The sequence below is a fragment of the Littorina saxatilis genome, linkage group LG17 (genome assembly GCF_037325665.1).
Source record: "Littorina saxatilis isolate snail1 linkage group LG17, US_GU_Lsax_2.0, whole genome shotgun sequence".
Lineage (NCBI taxonomy): Eukaryota > Metazoa > Mollusca > Gastropoda > Littorinimorpha > Littorinidae > Littorina > Littorina saxatilis.
The window spans coordinates 19197299-19217488 of record NC_090261.1 but is presented as its reverse complement, the minus strand read 5'-3'; the positions used below and the strand labels follow the sequence as shown (position 1 = coordinate 19217488).

At 45.3% G+C, this 20190-nt stretch overlaps 2 protein-coding genes across 6 annotated transcripts in view; both read right to left on the bottom strand.

Moving 5' to 3' along the window:
- Positions 1-19818, bottom strand: part of LOC138952787 (ATP-binding cassette sub-family G member 8-like) — an 82951-nt gene extending 63133 nt beyond the window's left edge. Inside the window, exons 1-2 of the mRNA XM_070324526.1 lie at positions 18279-19818; positions 10366-10564 (exon numbers count right to left, since the gene is read on the bottom strand). Of these exons, the coding sequence (XP_070180627.1) occupies positions 10366-10564; positions 18279-18419 (340 nt within the window). The 5' untranslated portion in view covers positions 18420-19818. The remainder of the gene's footprint in view (positions 1-10365; positions 10565-18278) is intronic.
- Positions 1-20190, bottom strand: part of LOC138952783 (pyruvate carboxylase, mitochondrial-like) — a 479047-nt gene that overhangs the window by 178634 nt on the left and 280223 nt on the right. The gene's annotated exons all lie outside the window — the stretch shown is intronic.

Genomic DNA, 20190 nt, shown 5'->3' with positions numbered 1-20190 from the left:
TCTGGCTCCGGGGTTTTGGATGGTGAGTCTTTGGACTTTGATCCCTTCCCTGTCAGCTCTCATGCTGTTAGGGAGGCCGGTGAGGACCCCTCTGACGAGGACGAGTCTATGTCTGAAGACGAAGATGGCGTGGCATCGAGAGATCCCGTCCCTGTGGTTGATACACCCGCTCTCGTCACCATGGCCCAAGTTGACGACTTTGTGGCCTGCCTACCGGTGATCGAGAAATATCTCCCAGGACGGACGGCTGCTGTTGTTCAGCAGCCCTCTCTTCTCTCTGATGCGGAGCGTTTATTCTCCTCCATCGATTTCTCGGCTTCGAGGTTCACTGCCTTGAATGAGGCAAAGACAGTGGCGGACGCTATGCTATCGGCCTTACCCGCGCGCTCTCCTTCAGGGCCAGAAATCGGTGTATCACCACCGTGTGGTGCCAAGCCAGTCACCACCGATAGCAGCCTCAGACTTGAAGTTGCTCGGCAGGGCGGGGCCCCCCGTCTAAACTAGCGACCTCGCCCCCTGGCGCTGTCCTTTCTGATTGGCAGGATAACATAAGGCGGGTTTGGAGTCGATTACAGCCGCAGATTCTCTCTGTGAAGCTGCCTCCTTGGCTCTATTCGTCAAGAAGGCCAATCCGTTGGCCTTCTCGTCGGAGGCTTCGGCCCTTGAGGTCGGCGCACTTATGCACCATTTGGCCGCAGCGATTTGTTTCGCAGCATCGTCTATGGCGGTGGCACACACGTGCGTGCTTCTGGCACGCCGTGATGCTATTCTTTCCTCACCGGGTCTGGACACAAAAGCAAACTTCGTCACACAGCTGCGTCAGCAGCTGGCGTCGGCCGATTCGCTGTTTGGATCCTCCGCGCCCGCGTTCGTCAGTGCTTCACGCACAGATGACAAGGAAGACTTGTTGCACAAGTTGGCGGTTCAGGCCATGTTGCCTCAGGCCAAGTCTTCCTCCTCACGCGGCGGTAAACGGACTGCACCACAGCGCGCGGCAGAGCTTCCTGTGCCTAAGCTGCAGCGTGTGGAACCTCCGTCTTACACGGGCAGAAGGGGTCAGGGCCAACGCCCTCACGCCCGTCCAAACCGGAGGATGAGGAAAGACAAGAGTGCACACAAGAACCGAGGTTCTGGTCAGGGAGGTTCAAGAAAGGGGGCGCCGCACACCGGTCACCCCCAATGACTGGCCCCCGACCCAGTCACAATCCCCCCCAAGTTTTCGCAGGCCGGCAGGCTCAGGTCACATCTCCCCGGTTGGGGAGATATGACTGCGAACTCTTGGGTGTTGGGCGTGTTGGAGTCGGGGTTTCGCCTACCTTGGGCAGCCAACCCTGCACCTTGACAAGATCCCCTCCTCCGGTTCGTCCCCCAGCCTCGGCCGAGGCCAGGGATGTATTGGACGAGGAGGTGGCCGGCCTGCTATCCAAGCAGGCAGTTGAGGAGGTCTTCCGCCGCAACTCTCTGGGGTTCTACGGACGGCTGTTCGTGATCCCCAAGTCGTCGGGAGGGTAGAGACCGGTCCTAGACCTCTCCCCACTCAACAAATTTCTGCGCACAAAACAGTTTCGCATGGAGACTCCGGCCTCAATTCGCGAATCCATCCGACCGGGCGATGTCAGTCGACCTGTCTGACGCTTATTTTCACGTCCTCGTTCACCGGAAGGACAGAAAGTGGTTGCGTTTCCGATGGAGGGACAAGTTACTACAGTTTCGGGCGCTCCCATTCGGGCTTTCACTGGCCCCATGGGCGTTCACTCGAATTGTGCGGGAATTCTGCCTGTCCCTGAGGAAGCGAGCCAATTGCATCCGAGCGTACCTGAACGATTGGCTGATTCTAGCCACGTCTTTCCAGGTCTGCAACCAACATACCAGATACTGCTACAGGAAGCCAATACGCTTGGTTTCTCTGTCAACTCCCTCAAGTCGGAGATGGTCCCTTAATTCCCAGGAATTTACTTTCCTGGGTATGGATTTCAATACAGTGTCTCAGACGGTACGCCCTGCCATGCCCCGCATTCTCAGGCTCAGAGCCCTCCTCTCGGCTTTGCTCAGACGCTCCCATGCCTCGGCGAGGGTTCTCACTTCTCTCCTGGACATGATGGAGTCGTTGGCTCCGTTGCTGCCTTTGGGCAGGCTCCACAAAAGGGAGTTTCAACGCCAGTTCAGGGATCGTTGGTCGCAGACCAACCATCACTGGGACTCTCTCGTGCCACTCCGGCCTTGGCTAAAAGAGTCAACCACACAGTGGTCGGACAACGAGTGGTTGCTTCAGGGGGTCCCCATCAACCTTCCTCCTCCGACATCAGAGCTCTTCATGGATGCCTCCCACTTTGGATGGGGAGCACACATGGATCATCTGACTGCTGAAGGTCAGTGGTCCAACGAGCAGGCGTCGTGGCATATCAATGCCTTGGAGATGGAAGCAGTGTGTCTGGCTCTCCCGGAGTTTGCTTCGGCAGTCGAGAACCGTCATGTCCTTCTCCTCACGGACAACACTACAGTGAACAAACAGGGGGGGGGGGGGGGGGGCACGGTCACAGACTCTCTCCTTGATGGCAGAGGGTCTGCTGAGATGGTGCGATGTCAACAACGTCTGTCTGACTGCCAGGCATGTGCCCGGCAAGTGCAACATTGTTGCCGATCAGCTCAGCCGTCCACACCAGATCCTTCACACGGAATGGACCCTGATTCCTCAGGTTCTCAAACCCGTGTGGGAGACGTGGTTCACACCGATGGTCGACTTGTTCGCGACTCGGTTCAACTTTTGTCTCCCGTCCTACGTCTCCCCGGTAGCAGATCCGGGAGCGTGGAGGGAGGACGCGCTGTCCTTCCCGTGGGAAGATCTGAGTGCCTACGCATTCCCGCCGTGGCCCCTAGTGGGCAAGGTGCTGCGCAAGGCTCGACTCGACCGTCCACAGCTGATTCTCGTGGCTCCCAACTGGCCCGCTCAGCCGTGGTATCCCGAGCTCCTGGAGCTCTCCCACGTTTCTCCTCTCATGCTTTGGATACGACGCAAGTCTCTGCTTCAACCTCGCACAGGGGTCCCGCATGGGAACCCCGACATGCTCAATCTTCACGCGTGGCTTCTCTGCGGCGCAGCTTGCTGTCACGGGGTGCAACCCCCCACACCATTGAGCTGATTTTAGAGGCGCATTGCCCCTCTACACAGCGCAACTATGAGTCGAGGTGGAAACGTTGGTTCGACTGGACTAAGGCCCACAATGTCAGCCTTACCCAGCCTCGCAGAACTCATCTGGCAAACTTCCTCTCACATCTGTCATGTGTGGAAGGTTTGTCAGCAGCTTCAGTCATGTCGCATCTCTCCGCTGTGCGGACGACTATCCGTCAGATGGGATTTCCTCCCCTTGAAGACGACATGATCTCGGGCGTCATCAAAGCCGTCAATAAAAGACGAGACGCTCAGCCTCGGAGGATCCCTAACTGGGATCTTTCCATTGTTCTAGAGTTCTTGCGGGGGCCCGTTTTCAGTAGTCCCGGAGACCTGTCATTGAAACTGCTTCCTTGTGTCGCTGGCGACCGCGCGTCGCTCTTGTGAGGTCCACGCTCTCAGTGGACTTTTGACTGATGTTTCTTTTGAACCGTTCTGTCTCTCTCCGGTTTCTACCTGAATTTCGTGCAAAAACCCACCGTCCCGGAGACCAATCTCCTCTCACTGTGGTCAAGCCATTGACTAGCATTCTGGCTCCTGATTACGCCGACCGGGACTTGTGTCCTGTGCGGTCTCTCCGTCGTTACCTACGACGATCGCGCCCCCTACGCTGCCAACACCTCAACCCCGGTAACCCCAAGGATGTACGGAAATCGACTCTCGCACGATGGCTCGTGACGGTCATTAAAATGGCCTATAAAGCAGCCAACAGACAAATCGACCACCCTAGGGCTCACGAAATAAGGGCTTGGTCGACATCGTTGGCGTTAGAGCATAACGTCCCGACGCAGCTGATTTTGGCAGCTGCTTCATGGAGATCCGTCAATACCTTTACGGATTTTTATCTTCGGGACGTCACGCGGGAGTCCGAGGATGGGACACGCGGCATTGCTGCCTGCGTCGTCGTGAACTTCTCCACTCCTGTATCTGCGCCTTCAGTCAACTGAGGTAAGGTTCGGAGTTCCCCTCCGCCTTTTATTTGTTAATCTAGCACACGTGATGTATGGTAAAGTATACGACATATAATGAGAAAATACATAACTATTTTCCTTTATATTAGTATACTTACCATACATCACGTCAGATCTCCCACCCTTCCAGCCCCGCGACTCTGGTTGCTGAGCGAGGCGCTTTTGACTTTGGGCTATGTCAGGCAGTCCTATGTCAGAAGGGAAGAGTTGTATGTTGGGATGACCCAGGTTAAGGGAGGTCACCCACAAAAATCTTTGCCCAGAACTAGTTGGGACTTTGGGCTTAGGTTAGGTTCCTTGCGCCACTCTGCCCCATTTAAATCTGAGCATTTCCAGGTGAAGGTATGCGCTTGCTAGTAGATCAAGCACACGTGATGTATGGTAAGTATACTAATATAAAGGAAAATAGTTATGTATTTTCTCATTAGAGACCTGTATCAATTAGGTATATCATACATAGTTTTACTTTTGCAAAACTAAGGAATTACACATTTTGTTTGAATCACATAGATAGACAGAGGACAAAAAAATAATCTGAGAAAGAAACTCCTTTACAATTTGTACCATGTTTGAAATAAAATATCGCAAGGAAAAGCCATAATTTATCACGTCATGTGCGTGTTCCACACTTGAAATGACGTGCTTTTATCCTGTTATCGGCTGCACAGAGCTTGGAAGTATAATTTCCATTTAAGGATCCGAATTTGTTAAGTTTGAGCATATTTTCGACGTCAAACTCCATAAAACTATGTATTTTTGGAATCAAAAAATAATAAGGAATAGACAGAAGTTGATTTTAAGTGTCATTTCCAAAAATAAAGATAGTGGTTATTTAACGCTTTTATTAATTTGTAAGCATAATTTTCAATAAAATACAACAAAACTATATATAGTTTTAGATACAGGACGCAATAGGGAAAACACAAACATCTTCTTCTTCTACTTTGTTCATGGGCTTAGACTCCCACGTTCACTCATGTTTTTAGCACGAGTCGATTTTTACGTGTGTTACCGTTTTTACCCAGCCATTCAGGCAGCATACGGCGATTTCGGGGGAGGCATGCTGGGTATTTTCGTGTTTCTACAACCCACCGAACTCTGACATGGATTACAGGATCTTTTCCGTGCGCTGTGTAATCTCTTTTAAGTTGTATTAGAGATACCACAGTTGTGGCGGTCAACGCCCACACTGGTCATATTTTGTACATATCAAGAACGGTTTTATTCATGTGATGTTATTATGTCATTATCTAGGCAGCATGAATGACTGAGGGTGATTTGATTATATCATTATCTAGTCAGCATGAATGACTGATTCTTTTATGAATACATGAGAGAGTGTTAAAATGTGAAGATTTGTGTTTGTGTTCACCTGCTTCACCACGTGAAATGTTGTTTATTTGATGATAAGTTTTGTTGGTGGTCCCGCTTGAATGTGAGAGTAAGTTGTACAATGTTACTGTGTGTGTGTGTGTGTTTGGTAACCCTTGTACAGCGGGACCACCTTATTTTGTCATGTCTATATTTTTATCCACTCTGGCGCTTTATTAAATAAAGTGCCCATTTCAATCTCAACTTTGGTCTGGTCTTAGTGTGTTGCATAAATGATTTCATGTGAGCTTGTGAACATAAATTACATATTTTGAACGAAAATTTCAAAAACGATAATTTACGGTACCAAGCTGAAATGCAATCCCAAAGTCCGGCTTAGATCTAAGGTTGTGTGATAACAATTTCGATCAAATTGATCAAAAACTTTAACTGTGAAAGTGCTGCCTCAACTTTTTGGCAAACGGGAAAATATGACGTCATCAAACTGTCCTATCAATAAACGGAGAAAACCTCCATGAGAAAATCCCCTCAAAAATATCGATATCAAATTTCATAAAGATCCACTTAATAGTTTTTATGATCTCTCGCAAAATCTTCCGTTCATAACAGGTTCAATTCGTGTGTGACACGAACAGACATTGAGATCTAGCTCTCAGTCACCTAGCCTTTTGACAAAAACCCTGCTGCATCAGAGCTCTATGTGTCCAAATGATGACGTAGACAGCATTTTTTTCAACTAAACGTTGTTCTGCTACAGTGTGAGAACGAATAGTCTAAACAAAAAATCTCACGTTCATAACGCTGTGACACGAAACTCATTTGGTCGTGTTCTGCCGATACTATAATGTTTTTCTTTCTTAAAACCACTGATCTAAAAATAATGGATAGCGCACAGCCAATGATACAGCGTAACCAGAGTGCCGCCATCTTACTGCACCGTACCACACTGACAAATAGGTCAAGGGAAAATAATCGTAGTTTCGAGAGTTGACAGCAATCTTCTTTCTCTGTATCGAACGGTGTCTCAAGATGGCGGATCCGGTGGCGTCAATGTTTTGATAGCCAATAAGAACTATCTTGCGCTATCCATATATTTTTAGATCAGTGCTTAAAACACACTATAATAGTAATCCTTTCCAATTTCTATGCTGAACATGACTGGTTTGTGTTGTCAATAATTTTGCTGCAGTGTGAGAACAAAATTTAATAGACTAAAAAATCTCCCGCCCATAACGCTGTGACACGAAACTCATTTGATCGTGTTCTGCCGATACTATCATATTTTTCTTTCTTAAAACACACTATAATTAATAGTAGCCCTTCCCAATTTCTCTGCTAAAAATGACTGGTCTGTTGTCAATGATTTTGCTACAGTGTGAGAACAAAATTAATAGTCTAAACAAAATCTCCCGCCCATAACGCTGTGACACGAAACTCATGGCTTGCTGTGTCGTACCAGATTTACACGAGTTGTTTTTTAAAATATTGAACTGCGAGCGAAAGCGAGCTGTTCACTATTTGAAAAAGCAACGAGTGTAAATCTGGTACGACACAGCAAGCCATGTAGTATTCTGTTTATCCTACATACTGTACTTACGTGTATTTTACTGAAAGTGTCTTGCAGTCGAGGCAGCTAAATTGAAGACGCTTGTTTTGGAACCTCGATCTCTTCTAAAGCCTCGTGCAATCTATTACGTCAAAGCAAAGAAACGTCACTCTGAAAGTGTGGCGTGACGTGTTAGTTCTAAAGATTCATCGAGGGTAATTAGCGAGCGCAATTTTTGTTTCTATAATGACGTTTGTCTCAGTGACTTTGGCATCATAAGCAGTGGAAAAACAGGTCCCTGCCAGACTTGCTTGACATGACCTCATTTACATGATATACACACGTGTGATTTGAACGATTATTATCTCACGGGTGTCTCTCTCACGTATGTAGGATAAAATGTAATTCTTTCTTAAAACACACTATGATATTAGCCCTTCCCAATGTCAATGCTAGGGGGCCTGGGTAGCTCAGGTGGTAGAGCACTGGACTTGTGATCGAGAGGTCGCTGGTTCGAATCCGGGCCGGGACGGACACGGGTCAACTTTATCAGTGTGCAGACCCAGAGACGGTATCCATCTCCCACCCCCGTGTCACCACAATGGCACGTTAAAGATCTTGGTCATTCTACCATAAGTGCAGATGGCTGATACCACCTAAACACGCAAACATCAAAAAGCCGTGAGGGCGTAAAACTCGAATCGTATAAACCAATTCATCTATATATATATAATGGATCTGGGAAGATGAAAAGTCGTATATATATATATATATATATATATATATATATATATATATATATATATATATATATACGACTTTTCATCTTCCCAGATCCATTCCCAGTAACTCTTCCTTATCTTCTCCAGTGTTTTGCGTTTATCTCCCTTCCTTCGTGTGGCGTCAATCCATATTCCCGTTACTATTTTTAGAAGGTCACTGTCCACAACGCTTTCATCCCGGCAAAGCCGGATATTCCCGTTATTATTTTTAGAAAGTCACTGTCCACAACGTATTCCTCTACTTCTTTAACCTTCGCCCGACCGGGTTATCGACTACACACGGAAGACATCGTGGGGCCGTGCGAACCCATGCTTCTCAAAGAAGAAAAAATATGCATACCCTTCCGTATGTTACGCGTGATTGTTCTGAAAAGTGACTATTACATGATTGTTCTGAAAGTCTACTATTTATTTCATCGTAATCATGTAAGCCCTCATACGTGATTGTTCTGAAAGCTTACTAATTTACATGATTTTTCTGAAACTCTACTAAAGGTAAACTTGCTTCATCCGTGAAATGTAGTCAGATATGGAACAATATGTATACCCCTGCCCAACGAAGTGTGTTTGAGTTGATCCGTCTTCTGTGTGCGCGACAGCTTCAGATGTGTGTTTGAGTTGATCCGTCTCTCCACTCCCTTTTTTTATGTGTAGGGGGTGGGGGAGGTTTGTTCATATCAACTGCCACTTTATCAAACCATTTGAATAATTCATATACAAAATTCTGGTGGTTGCTGTGTAATAAAACAAGTGTCACTGAAAACAGAGATGTGCTAATAAATTTAGCTTTCATGTGTGTGTATGTGTGGTGTGTGTGTGCGTATGTACTCAGTGCACTGGCGTCAGAAACTGGGGTGGGGGGGGGGGCAGCTGCTGTGCCTGGGGTAGGGCAGGGGGCAAACATGTCTTTTTGCCCCCCCCCCCCCCCCAATATTTAGGATGACAAAAATATTCACAGACAGAGAGAGAGGAGAGAGAGAGAGAGAGAGAGAGAGAGAGAGAGAGAGTGAGAGAGAGAGAGTTGATAAACAAAATACCCCCCCACACACACACACAAAAAAGAAGTATATTGTCTCGCGTGCAAGAACTTTATAGCCCAGACTCCCCACCCATCTCGCAACCCCGGCCATCTCCTCACGTTTCTCATCCCCTCTCCACTTGAATTTTTAGTTCATAAAAAAAAAAAGTTTCATTTGTGAAAATTATTTGTTGTGCCTTTCGTCTTTAAAGGGGCAAAAATTAGCTTCCATTTTCCCTCTTTGCCATGCCTTTCGATCCATTTTGGTGACCTAGCCACCTAAGCAAAGAGGGAAAATCAAAAGTTTCTATGTGTCCCTTTAAACCTGTAATTAGAATTTTGAGTTGGGAATACTCAAGAAAAATCATTACATTTTTGAAGATTATAAATAATTTTTGTCTTTGGACATTTAATTTGAATTTTGAGTTGAGAACAATAAAGAAGACATGTTCAATGTATGAAACGTACAAAAACTCTAGATATAAACTGTGACGAATGCGATATTAAATAAAAGAGGGCAGGGAATCAAAATTCCTGATAACACGACGGTGCACAACCGATGTGCAGTGAAACCCGTTCATATTTGTTTGCAAACTGTCATAAACTTTGGCAATAACATTATTAAACGAATAAAATGAGTGCCGGTTGCCGTACCAGAAACAGTCAGCGGTCGTAACAGAGAAGCGGGGCGGACGTATCAGTGCACTGTTGGCGGCCGTAACTGCTAGCACAGCGACGCGTACCCAAAAAATACACATGCTCTTTTCCTCAGCCGATGACACAAACACACTTGCATATTGGGACACTGCTATTGATGCATTTCAGTCATAATACATCACATTACCTGATCAAATGACCTTTGTTGCTTCAAGCCTCTTGTAATCTCCACCATTTAAAAAAAAAATCCCCAAATCGAACAATATCAACAAATACGACGCTGTCACAAATCTAAAACAGAAGCCTCAAAAATTAAACCGATAACATGTTAACCCTCATGCAATCATGAATCCGCTGAGAACAAATAAACTTTGTTGGCTTCGATAATTACGCCGCAGTAATTATTAGTTTGGAAGTTACACACCTTTCGCGCTCGAAACCTGGTTGACTACCGGACTGCAGAATGCTGTCGTAACACACGGCGATTTTTCTGCTGTAACACTACCCCCGGCGTGATTTACTGTTCTTATTATGTAAGTTCAGGCATTGCTTAGGCACAGTTAATAATTGTCTACCTATACCCGTGTGACTTGGACTAATAGGCCGTGAAAGGTAAATATGCGCCGAAATGGCTGCAATCTACTGGCCGTATAAAATTTCATCTCACACGGCATCACTGCAGAGCGCCTAAAACTGTACCCACGGAATATGCGCGATATAAGACTCATTGATTGATTGATTGCTTAGGAGAGAATATATACAAAAGGAAGCGTCATGACCTTATTCAATGCAATACCGTATGAAAATCGACTGGGTTGAGAATGGGGGAATGGGATACGTTGGCAGAAAAGGGGTGGTGGCTGACAACAAGCCATCGGACCATGACCTACCTGAACTGCCCAGGATGGCGAGCATCTGGCCGCTGCGAACGGTGAAAGTGACGTCATTGAGAACGACGCGCGTTTCGTCAATGCAGCTCCTTGGCAAAAGAGAGTGGTCCGCCAGCCAGTGCTGCCACCACGTGACCCGTTGTCGAGGCACGCGATAGGTCAATCCCTGCACGTGCACATCCACAGCCTCGTGCGCCCCCTGGGAGATGAAGCTATTTTTAAACATTCTGCTTCACCAAAACTTTCAACTCTCATAAATATATTCTCTTGTATTTTTGCATAAAATATTGCAGTATACGAAACGTCAAAACTTATTTCAAATCGTGAAAACTGTTGCCGTTATTATGACAGAGTTATCAAACTTGTTCCACGGTGGGGGGAAAGCTGACACTGAAGATTGCCGACAACGTCCGAAAATTGCCGAAACGTGTATTGCCATTTCTTCTAAAGAGCACTTTTATCACAACGTGCTGTCTTTTTACGTAGCACACCACACAGTTATGCCCATCAGATGTGAGTTCTCACTTCAGTCAACGAAATATGTTCCGTTTTATCCCACAATCATCTTGCTACGTGCGTTGTAAATCTAAAGCCACAGTTGCGGTTTAAAAACTTTTTTTTTAAACGAAATGTTCTTAGCGCTAGCGGTTGCCGGCAAGACACGTGCTATTTTACAAACACATCTTATGTGGTAACACAGACGCACAGTCCAAGCACGATTTCAAACGCGTTCATAATGTCGTCGCACGCGGAGTCGCCATGGAGACACGTACATTTTCCCTCACGATTTTATGTTTAGCGTTGGTCAGGAAATGAAGAGACTGTTAGCTTGTTTCTGCTTCTTCCGCGCAGTTTAGATTTTCGAATTTTGCCAGCTTGTCTCGTGGCAAGACGCTTGCAACCGATTAATCTGTGCAGGTAGGTCGGCAAAAAGCCGAAACTTATTTAAAATCGCCGAAATATGTGTCTTCAATCGGCAGGATTTCTGTCCTTTTTCCCAGTTTGGAGAAGGTGACACCTGAGGTGCGTTGCTTGGGCAGAACGTTTGCAAACGTTTTCTAGGCAACGCATAGTTTTGTTGTGGCGCTCGCGAACGCTCGCGAAAGTTAGCAAGCGCTCGGTACGAGTACCATTGTCTGCGGTCACTGAAGCGTAACAAAGGCGACCGCTCGCCCAAGATGGTCTAGGCAACGGGGGTTTGTGCCGAGCATTCTGTAACGTACCTGAGAGGTGGCACGCCAGAAACTATTGCACTGTACTGAGCTTGCTGTTTGACTCTCTTTCTCTTTCTCTCTATCGCAGTCTCTCTCTCTGTCTCGCTCTCTCTGTCCCTCTGTGCCTGTCTCTCTGTCTACGTCTCTGTTTCTCTCTCTCTCTCTCTTTCTCATTCTTTCTCATTCTTTCTTTCTCCCCCCCCCCCCCCCCCCATATCCCTCTCCCTATGTCTTTCTCTTTCTTTTTACCTCTCTCTCTATATCTGTCTGTCTCTCTTTGTGTCCGTCTGAAAGTCTCTCTCTCGTATCTTTTTTGCTCTCTTTCTATCTCTTTCTCTCACCTCCTTGGCACGCGTGCGTTTCTCTCTCTCTCTCTCTCTCTCTCTCTCTCTCTCTCTCTCTCTCTCTCTCTCTCTCTCTCTCTCTCGCATATAAACACACACTCGTAGACGCGCGCATGCACACACACTCACAAAGACACACACACACACACACACACACACACACACACACACACACACACACACACAGAACGTGTGTACATGAGTGCGTGTGCGCGCGCGTGACTGCGAGTGTGTGTTTGTGTGTATGCGTGTACGTGTGTGTGTGTGTGTATGCGCGCGCACGTACGTGTGATTGTGTGTGTATGTATGTGTGTATGTGTGCGTGTACGTTAAATGTCAAAGCAGCAACGCCCTGATATGGCCCTTCGTGGTCGGCTGGGCGTTAAGCAAACAAGCAAACAAACAAACAAAATGTGTGTGTGTGTGTGTGTGTTCGTGTGCGTGTGTGTAAGCTTGTTTGAGTGTGTGAGGTGTGTGTGTGTGTGTGTGTGTGTGTTAGTGTGTGTGTGTGTGTGTTAAGGGTGGTGTGTGTGTGTGTGTGCGTATGTGAATGTGTGTTTGTGGATGTGTGTGTGTGGGTGGGTTGTGTGTGGTTGCGTGTGTGTGTGTGGTTGTGTGTATGTATGTGTGTGTTTGTGTCTGTTTCTGGGTGAATGTATGTGCATAAGTGTGTTAGGATGTAGGTGTGTGTGTGTGTGTGCGTGTGTGCGTGTGTGTGTTGCCTTTTTCACGAGATCAATCTTATTATTGGAATTTAGGCTGACGACCACAAACATTCAGAGCGAGAAGAATGCGTGCAGAAAATGACTTGCGGGTTATTGTGATGAGGCATAAAGAGAGAAAGAACTCTCTCTCTCTCTCTCTCTCTCTCTCTCTCTCTCTCTCTCTCTCTCTCTCTCTCTTTGCTTGTTTAATTGTTTGACCTGTGGTTTTGTGTGTCATATTGTATTTGCTGCAAGGTCGCGTTATCTGCTTTTTTCACGTGATCGGACTTAAGATTGAAAAGGTTGACGTCCACAAAAAGTCAGAGCGAGAAGAATGCGTGCAGATAGTGACACTTGCGGGTTATTGTGATGAGGCATAAAAAGGGAAAGAGCTCTCTCTCTCTCTCTCTCTCTCTCTCTCTCTCTCTCACACACATTCTGTATGTCTCTCTCTGTCCGTCTGTCTCCCCCTCTCTCTCTCTCTCTGTCTCTCTCTCTTTCTCTTTACCTCTCTCACTGTCTCTCTCTGTCTCTCGCTCTGTCACTCTCTGTCTCTCTCTCAGTCTCTCTCTCTCTCTCCCCTCTCCCCCACCTTCATATCTCCGTGCAATGAAGTGTGTGGGTGTGTTTGCGTGTGCGTATGTGAGTGGCTCTGTGTGTGTGTGTGTGTGTGTTTGTGTTTATGTGTGTTTGTGTGTGTTTATGTGTGTTTGTGTATGTTAATGTGTGTGAGTGAGTGCGCGCGTGTGCATGTGTGTATGTAAACATGTGTGTGTGTGTGTGTGTGTGTGTGTGTGTGTGTGTGTTTACGCGTGCGTGTGTGCGAGAGGGGGCAAGAAAGAGGGGGGCGGGAGAGAGGGAGAGGGGGTCGAGAGAGAGAGAGAGAGCGAGAAAGAGAGAGAAAGGGAGGGAGAGACAGACAGAGAGAGAAAGATAGAGACAGAGACACGGCGAGAGAGAGAGAATGAGAGAGAGAGAGCGCACACGGGCTATTTACTCCTAAACCTTCACCATTAATCAACCTTTATTGACTGACATGAAGACCACAACACTTTTTCACGGAATCAACCAGAAATCCAACTGTGAATCTGACCACCAAAAAACAAGTCGCGTAAGGCGAAAATACAATATTTAGTCAAGTAGCTGTCGAACTCACAGAATGAAACTGAACGCAATGCAACGCAGCAAGACCGTATACTCGTGGTCCACCGCTCACGGCATAGGCAGTGAAATTGACGCTTTTCTGTACCTCTCTTCGATTTAACTTTCTGAGCGTGTTTTTAATCCAAACATATCATATCTATATATTTTTGGAATCAGGAACCGACAAGGAATAAGATGAAAGTGTTTTTAAATTGATTTCGAAAAAAAAATTTTGATAATAATTTTTATATATTTAATTTTCAGAGCTTGTTTTTAATCCGAATATAACATATTTATATGTTTTTGGAATCAGCAAATGATGGAGAATAAGATAAACGTAAATTTGGATCGTTTTATAAATTTTTATTTTTTTTTACAATTTTCAGATTTTTAATGACCAAAGTCATTAATTAATTTTTAAGCCACCAAGCTGAAATGCAATACCGAACCCCGGGCTTCGTCGAAGATTACTTGACTAAAATTTCAACCAATTTGGTTGAAAAATGAGGGCGTGACAGTGCCGCCTCAACTTTCACGAAAAGCCGGATATGACGTCATCAAAGACATTTATCAAAAAAATGAAAAAAACGTATGGGGATAGCAATCCCAGGAACTCTCATGTCAAATTTCATAAAGATCGGTCCAGTAGTTTGGTCTGAATCGCTCTACACGCACGCACACACACACATACACACACACATACACACACACACACATACACCACGACCCTCGTTTCGATTCCCCCTCGATGTTAAAATATTTAGTCAAGTTCAAAACTTGACTAAATATAAACAAGTCGCGTAAGGCGAAAATACAACATTTAGTCAAGTAGCTGTCGAACTCACAGAATGAAACTGAACGCAATGCCATTTTTCAGCAAGACCGTATACTCGTAGCATCGTCAGCCCACCGCTCATTGCAAAGGCAGTGAAATTGACAAGAAGAGCGGGGTAGTAGTTGCGCTAAGAAGGATAGCACACTTTTCTGTACCTCTCTTTGTTTTAACTTTCTGAGCGTGTTTTTAATCCAAACATATCATATCTATATGTTTTTGGAATCAGGAACCGACAACGAATAAGATGAAAGTGTTTTTAAATTGATTTCGACAATTTAATGTTGATAATAATTTTTATATATTTAATTTTCAGAGCTTGTTTTTAATCCAAATATAACATATTTATATGTTTTTGGAATCAGCAAATGATGGAGAATAAGATGAACGTAAATTTGGATCGTTTTATAAATTTTTATTTTTTTTTACAATTTTCAGATTTTTAATGACCAAAGTCATCAATTAATTTTTAAGCCACCAAGCTGAAATGCAATACCGAAGTCCGGGCTTTGTCGAACATTACCTGACCAAAATTTCAACTAATTTGGTTGAAAAATGAGGGCGTGACAGTGCCGCCTCAACTTTCACGAAAAGCCGGATATGACGTCATCAAAGACATTTATCAAAAAAATGAAAAAAAACGTTCGGGGATTTCATACCTAGGAACTCTCATGTCAAATTTCATAAAGATCAGTCCAGTAGTTTAGTCTGAATCGCTCTACACACACACACACACACACACACAGACACACGCACATACACCACGACCCTCGTCTCGATTCCCCCCTCTACGTTAAAACATTTAGTCAAAACTTGACTAAATGTAAAAAGGAAAGCCCCTGCTTCTCCACGTGGGGAACGAAACACACACACTCACACAGATATCCTGAGGCCCAATGCTGTTCCAAGTGCAAAGCGACTGTTTGCATGATCGCCCCCAATATCATGCATGCGTGGACTCGGCTGTCAGCGAAGAGACGGGTCCATTTAGTTGAAAGTAGGTAGAGAGGGTAGGACAGTTCGCCGCAAACATAGCGTTGCCTACAACATGAAAACTTTTTGTCTCTTCGCGAACAGATTGTTAGCTCTAGACTGGCTTAAAATGTCAGGACTGGCTTAAAATGTGCTAAAACTTGACGAATTTGCCGAATGAAATAAATCCTAGTAACATCCCTGCGTTTGCATGAATCAATATCTGAGACAGTATTGGACTCGTTCTGTGAGAGGTTAAAGGCACAGTAAGCCTCCCATAAACCATCACAGAGCGAGAAGAATGCGTGCAGATAGTGACATTTGCGGGTTATTGTGATGAGGCATAAACCTCCCGTAAACCATCACACAGTACAAACACCCTTCCATTTGAACGCTCACCAAACGGGAACATCCTAGGTGCCCTCCGTAAAGAGCGAGCAATTTTCAAAGAATTTATTTTTGCGTGGTTTATCTTACCCCTGAGCCATTGTGAACCCGTGTGATCAAGTTTCCCTTTTTGGCTCACGTAAAGTGTAGCCTATGCGATGCTAACTTTTGTCTGTCTGTGCGTGTGTATGTATGTATGTGATAGAAACGTTAACATTTGACTGAACACCGAAATACTAATTTTACCTGGTTATTATCCAAGCAACAGCTTCAAAGTATTGAAGCAATGATCAACATTTCGTCGGCACGTATGTAGTTAAAGTGTGTATCCAAAGAAAACGGGTGGTGGTTTTTTTTTTTTTTTTGGGGGGGGGGGGGGGGGTGGGGGGTAAAAACAGGTGACTGGTTTGTGTCGTGTGTGGTATGTAGACCAGGTTAAGGTTAGGTCAGATCGCGTAAAGGATTGTGGTATAGATTCACTTTTCAGTTCTCACTGAGCTGCATTCGCCAATTCGGGGAAGACGATTTCACATTGTTCGGTTTCGTAGCTCCAGAAAAATAGATAAAGAAGATACCAAAGGAGATTTCCTACAGGTTGATCTGCACAGCGTGTTTCCAGTGTCTGCGCGAGGAAGCGCTGTCGAAAGCGCAGTGTCGATCTGGCAGTCGTGTCCCCGTAAGTAGGCTACAGACAGACAGATCTAGATCTAGTGTCTCCCACTCTTGCACCGTGTCACCTATGCTTATTACTGTGTGTGACGGAGTGATTGAGTTTCTGTTACTGTTTGTCGATTTCTTACGGGAGCCTTGAAGGCTTCGCCTCTTGTTCACAATGTAGTCGTCAGTTAGTAATTTGAATGCGACTCGCTGTGAGCTTATCTGCAATAGCATGTTATTAAGTACCTCTGACTATGCACGAAACAAACGGCTGTGGTTCACAAGAACTCTAGCGATGGCTTTCGACTGTTCAGAGGAACTGGCGATAGATATAAACCGTCGTCTGCTACGAGAAACCACGACCTTGCGTGACCCTGCCGAGTTCCGGGCTTTTCTTTTTTCAAACTTTCAAAACTTCGAATTGTACTGATCTTGTCTTGATGAAAAAAAGAATTCTTTTATGATTTAAGAATGTTTGTGTAACAAGCTGTCAATTTATTATTTAGATTTTAAAATTTAGGTCTAGCGCCAAAACGCACCACGGTCCGATTGTCTCGGACACTCTCTCCGCTAAATTAATTCTTTGAAAATTGCTCGCTCTTTACGTAGGGCACCTAGATCTTCCTGTTTGGTGAGTGTTCAAATGGAAGGGTGTTTGTACTGTGTGTAAAAGCCTGACAGTATCTGTGATGGTTTACGGGAGGCTTACTGTGCCTTTAACTACGGGAAATATGTCTGCGTCAAGCGTACATGTTCTTGAAATGCCATCTGCATTGATCTGGCAGGAAGCCAAGCAGACTGAGTCGAGCCGTCCCAGGTCACTTCGGCGGTCATGGCATGGTTAAACATTCATGAACATTTGTCTTGGGAAATGAAGCTTTCTTCATGAATTACGTAGGTGTGAGTGCTATTAGTGCTAAGTTAGTTGGTTAACATCATGCACATGCTGGTCATCTTTGTTCATCCTGACATTTGCTTTAGGAATAAGGATTACTTTTGTCAGTGAAAAACAGTTTTTTTGTTGTTGTTTTTTGTTTTTAACGAACGCCTTGTTTAAAGATAAATGCGTGCACGAATGACTGAGCGCAAACACATTTGCACGCGCATGCACGAACGTACAGACAAACACACACACACACACACACACACACACACACACACACACACACACACACACATATATATATATATATATATATACACGCACATATCCAAATCATACATTCAACACACACACACGCACAAACTAATACACACAGACTAACAGACACTTAGTAACGCCTAACAAACACAGGGGCGGATCAGTTGCTTTGTAAGGGGGGGGGGGGGGGGGGGGGGCAGTTTGAATCGAAAGTGAATCTGATGGGCGCGAAGCGCCCGAATTTGCTAGGGGAATTTTTTGCCCAAAGAAGCAAAATGGTGCCATCTGGTGCCATTTGAACTTAGAAATGGTCATAGAATCAGCATAGAAAAATCTTTTTTTTTTCTTCTTCTTTTTTTCTTCTTTTTTTTCGGGGGGGGGGGGGGGGCACGTGCCCCCTGTGCCCCCCCCCCCCCTCGTCCGCCCCTGAAACACACAGACAGACAGACAACCAGTCAAACACAGACAGACATGCAAAAACCTCGCTCAACATTACATTAAGAAAGAAGAGCCACTCACTTTAACAGCGGGTTTGTGCCTTATGTCAACCGACACTTGACTCGATTCGATGGACATGGCGTTACGTAGCTCTTGTGTACTGTCTGTCTCGGTCATTCTGCACACACACACACACACACACACACACACACACACACACATACACACACAAATAGCAAACAGAAAGAAGAAGCTGAAATTAATGAAACAATGTGCTCATCGGCACACCGCTACTTCTGGTGTATCTTTCAGAACACACATTTAATTAACGCCTCCTTTTTTCCATCGCTGAACCTCGCTAACCATGTATCACGGCAATCTCAATCTGAATTAATTCGCACATAAAGCTGGTAGAAACTAAATTCGTGTGCCAAACCGTGCACTTTCATTAGGTTATCTTTTTCCATTATCGACAGGGCCAAGCGTATAAAGTATAGTCCTCCTACAACGCATTCAATCAATTACGAATCATAAACAATGTTTTGAACCCACCTGTCCCGTCAAGAGTTCACGACCGACAAAACGTCAGTCCAGCCAATCTTGAAGAACGTTAGCGCCTTCTCTGAATGTCTAGCTAAAGGCTACGCACACCTGAAGTACTGACCGGATCAGAAAAAACAAGTCGCGTAAGGCGAAAATACAACATTTAGTCAAGCTGTCGAACTCAGAGAATGAAACTGAACGCAATGCAATTTTTCAGCAAGACCGTATACTCGTAGCATCGTCAGTCCACCGCTCGTGGCAAAGGCAGTGAAATAGACCTTTTTCGTATAACCTTTGCCCCCAGCGTTTCGACCAATCAGATTTTAGGGCACGGCAGCCTCTCTCTGATAACCGGAACTAGGGGGCAATAGATGCCTGGCCTGAAATACCTCTTTCACTTTCGATGCTCGAAGATTACTTTGCCAGAGGATTACTTTGAGAAATTCTGCAAGAAAACGGATTATCTTGTTCAAAATCATGAACAAAAAGTCTAGGACATGCACGAAGGTATGGTTTGAAACGGCTATTGGTGGTATATGGACGAAAGACTTGGCGAACTTCCCCTGCATAAGCGAGGGTGCGTATCGCTAGCGCTACGTGTCATTTGTGCTGAGTGTCATTTGTCCTACGTGTCATTTGTGCTATGTGCCGCTATCGCTACGTTGATTAGTGCTACAAATAATTTGTCGATGAGTCGCTATCATTCGTTCATTATCACTACGTGTCGACAGCACTACATCTTTTAGCGCGACGTGTCATTATCGCTACGTGTCAATACCACTACTTACTGACGACTCTCTCTCATTTTTTCAGTCTCTCGCTCTCACTCGTGGTTTGTGTGTGTATATGTATGTCTGTGTATGTATGTGTGTGCGTGTGTGTGCGTGTGTCTGTCTGTTTCAGTGTGTGTGTGTGTGTGTGTGTGTGCCTATGTGTGTATGTGTGTGTGTGTGACTCTATCTCTCTCTCTATCTCTCTCTCTTGCTCACTCGCTCGCTCACTCACTCTGTCTCTCTCTCTGCCTCTCTCTCTCTCTCTCTCTCTCTCTCTCTCTCTCTCTCTGTGGCCTTAATAATAAACCATTCTGAGTTCTCTCTCTCTCTCTCTCTCTCTCTCTCTCTCTCTCTCTCTCTCTCTCTCTCTCTCTCTCTCTCTCTCTCTTCTCTCTCGCTCTCTCTGAAGGAATATTTTGCTGTTCCTTTCAATTTGCCAGAGATTTGTAATTTTCGGAAGAAAGTCTCTGCATGATTTTCAGTTGTTTCTTTCGGATTTTGATCTTTTTAGAAAAAAAGGGCTTTGTTTTTGACTAATTGTAAGACAGTGTTATTGCATATATTTGTAAATGGAAATATTGACACAAGGTATAACCGAGGATATTGAAACCTTTTCTTCTCTCCCAAATTCTTTTATGAAATGAGAGGGGGAGAGAGAGAGAGAGGGGGGGGGGGGG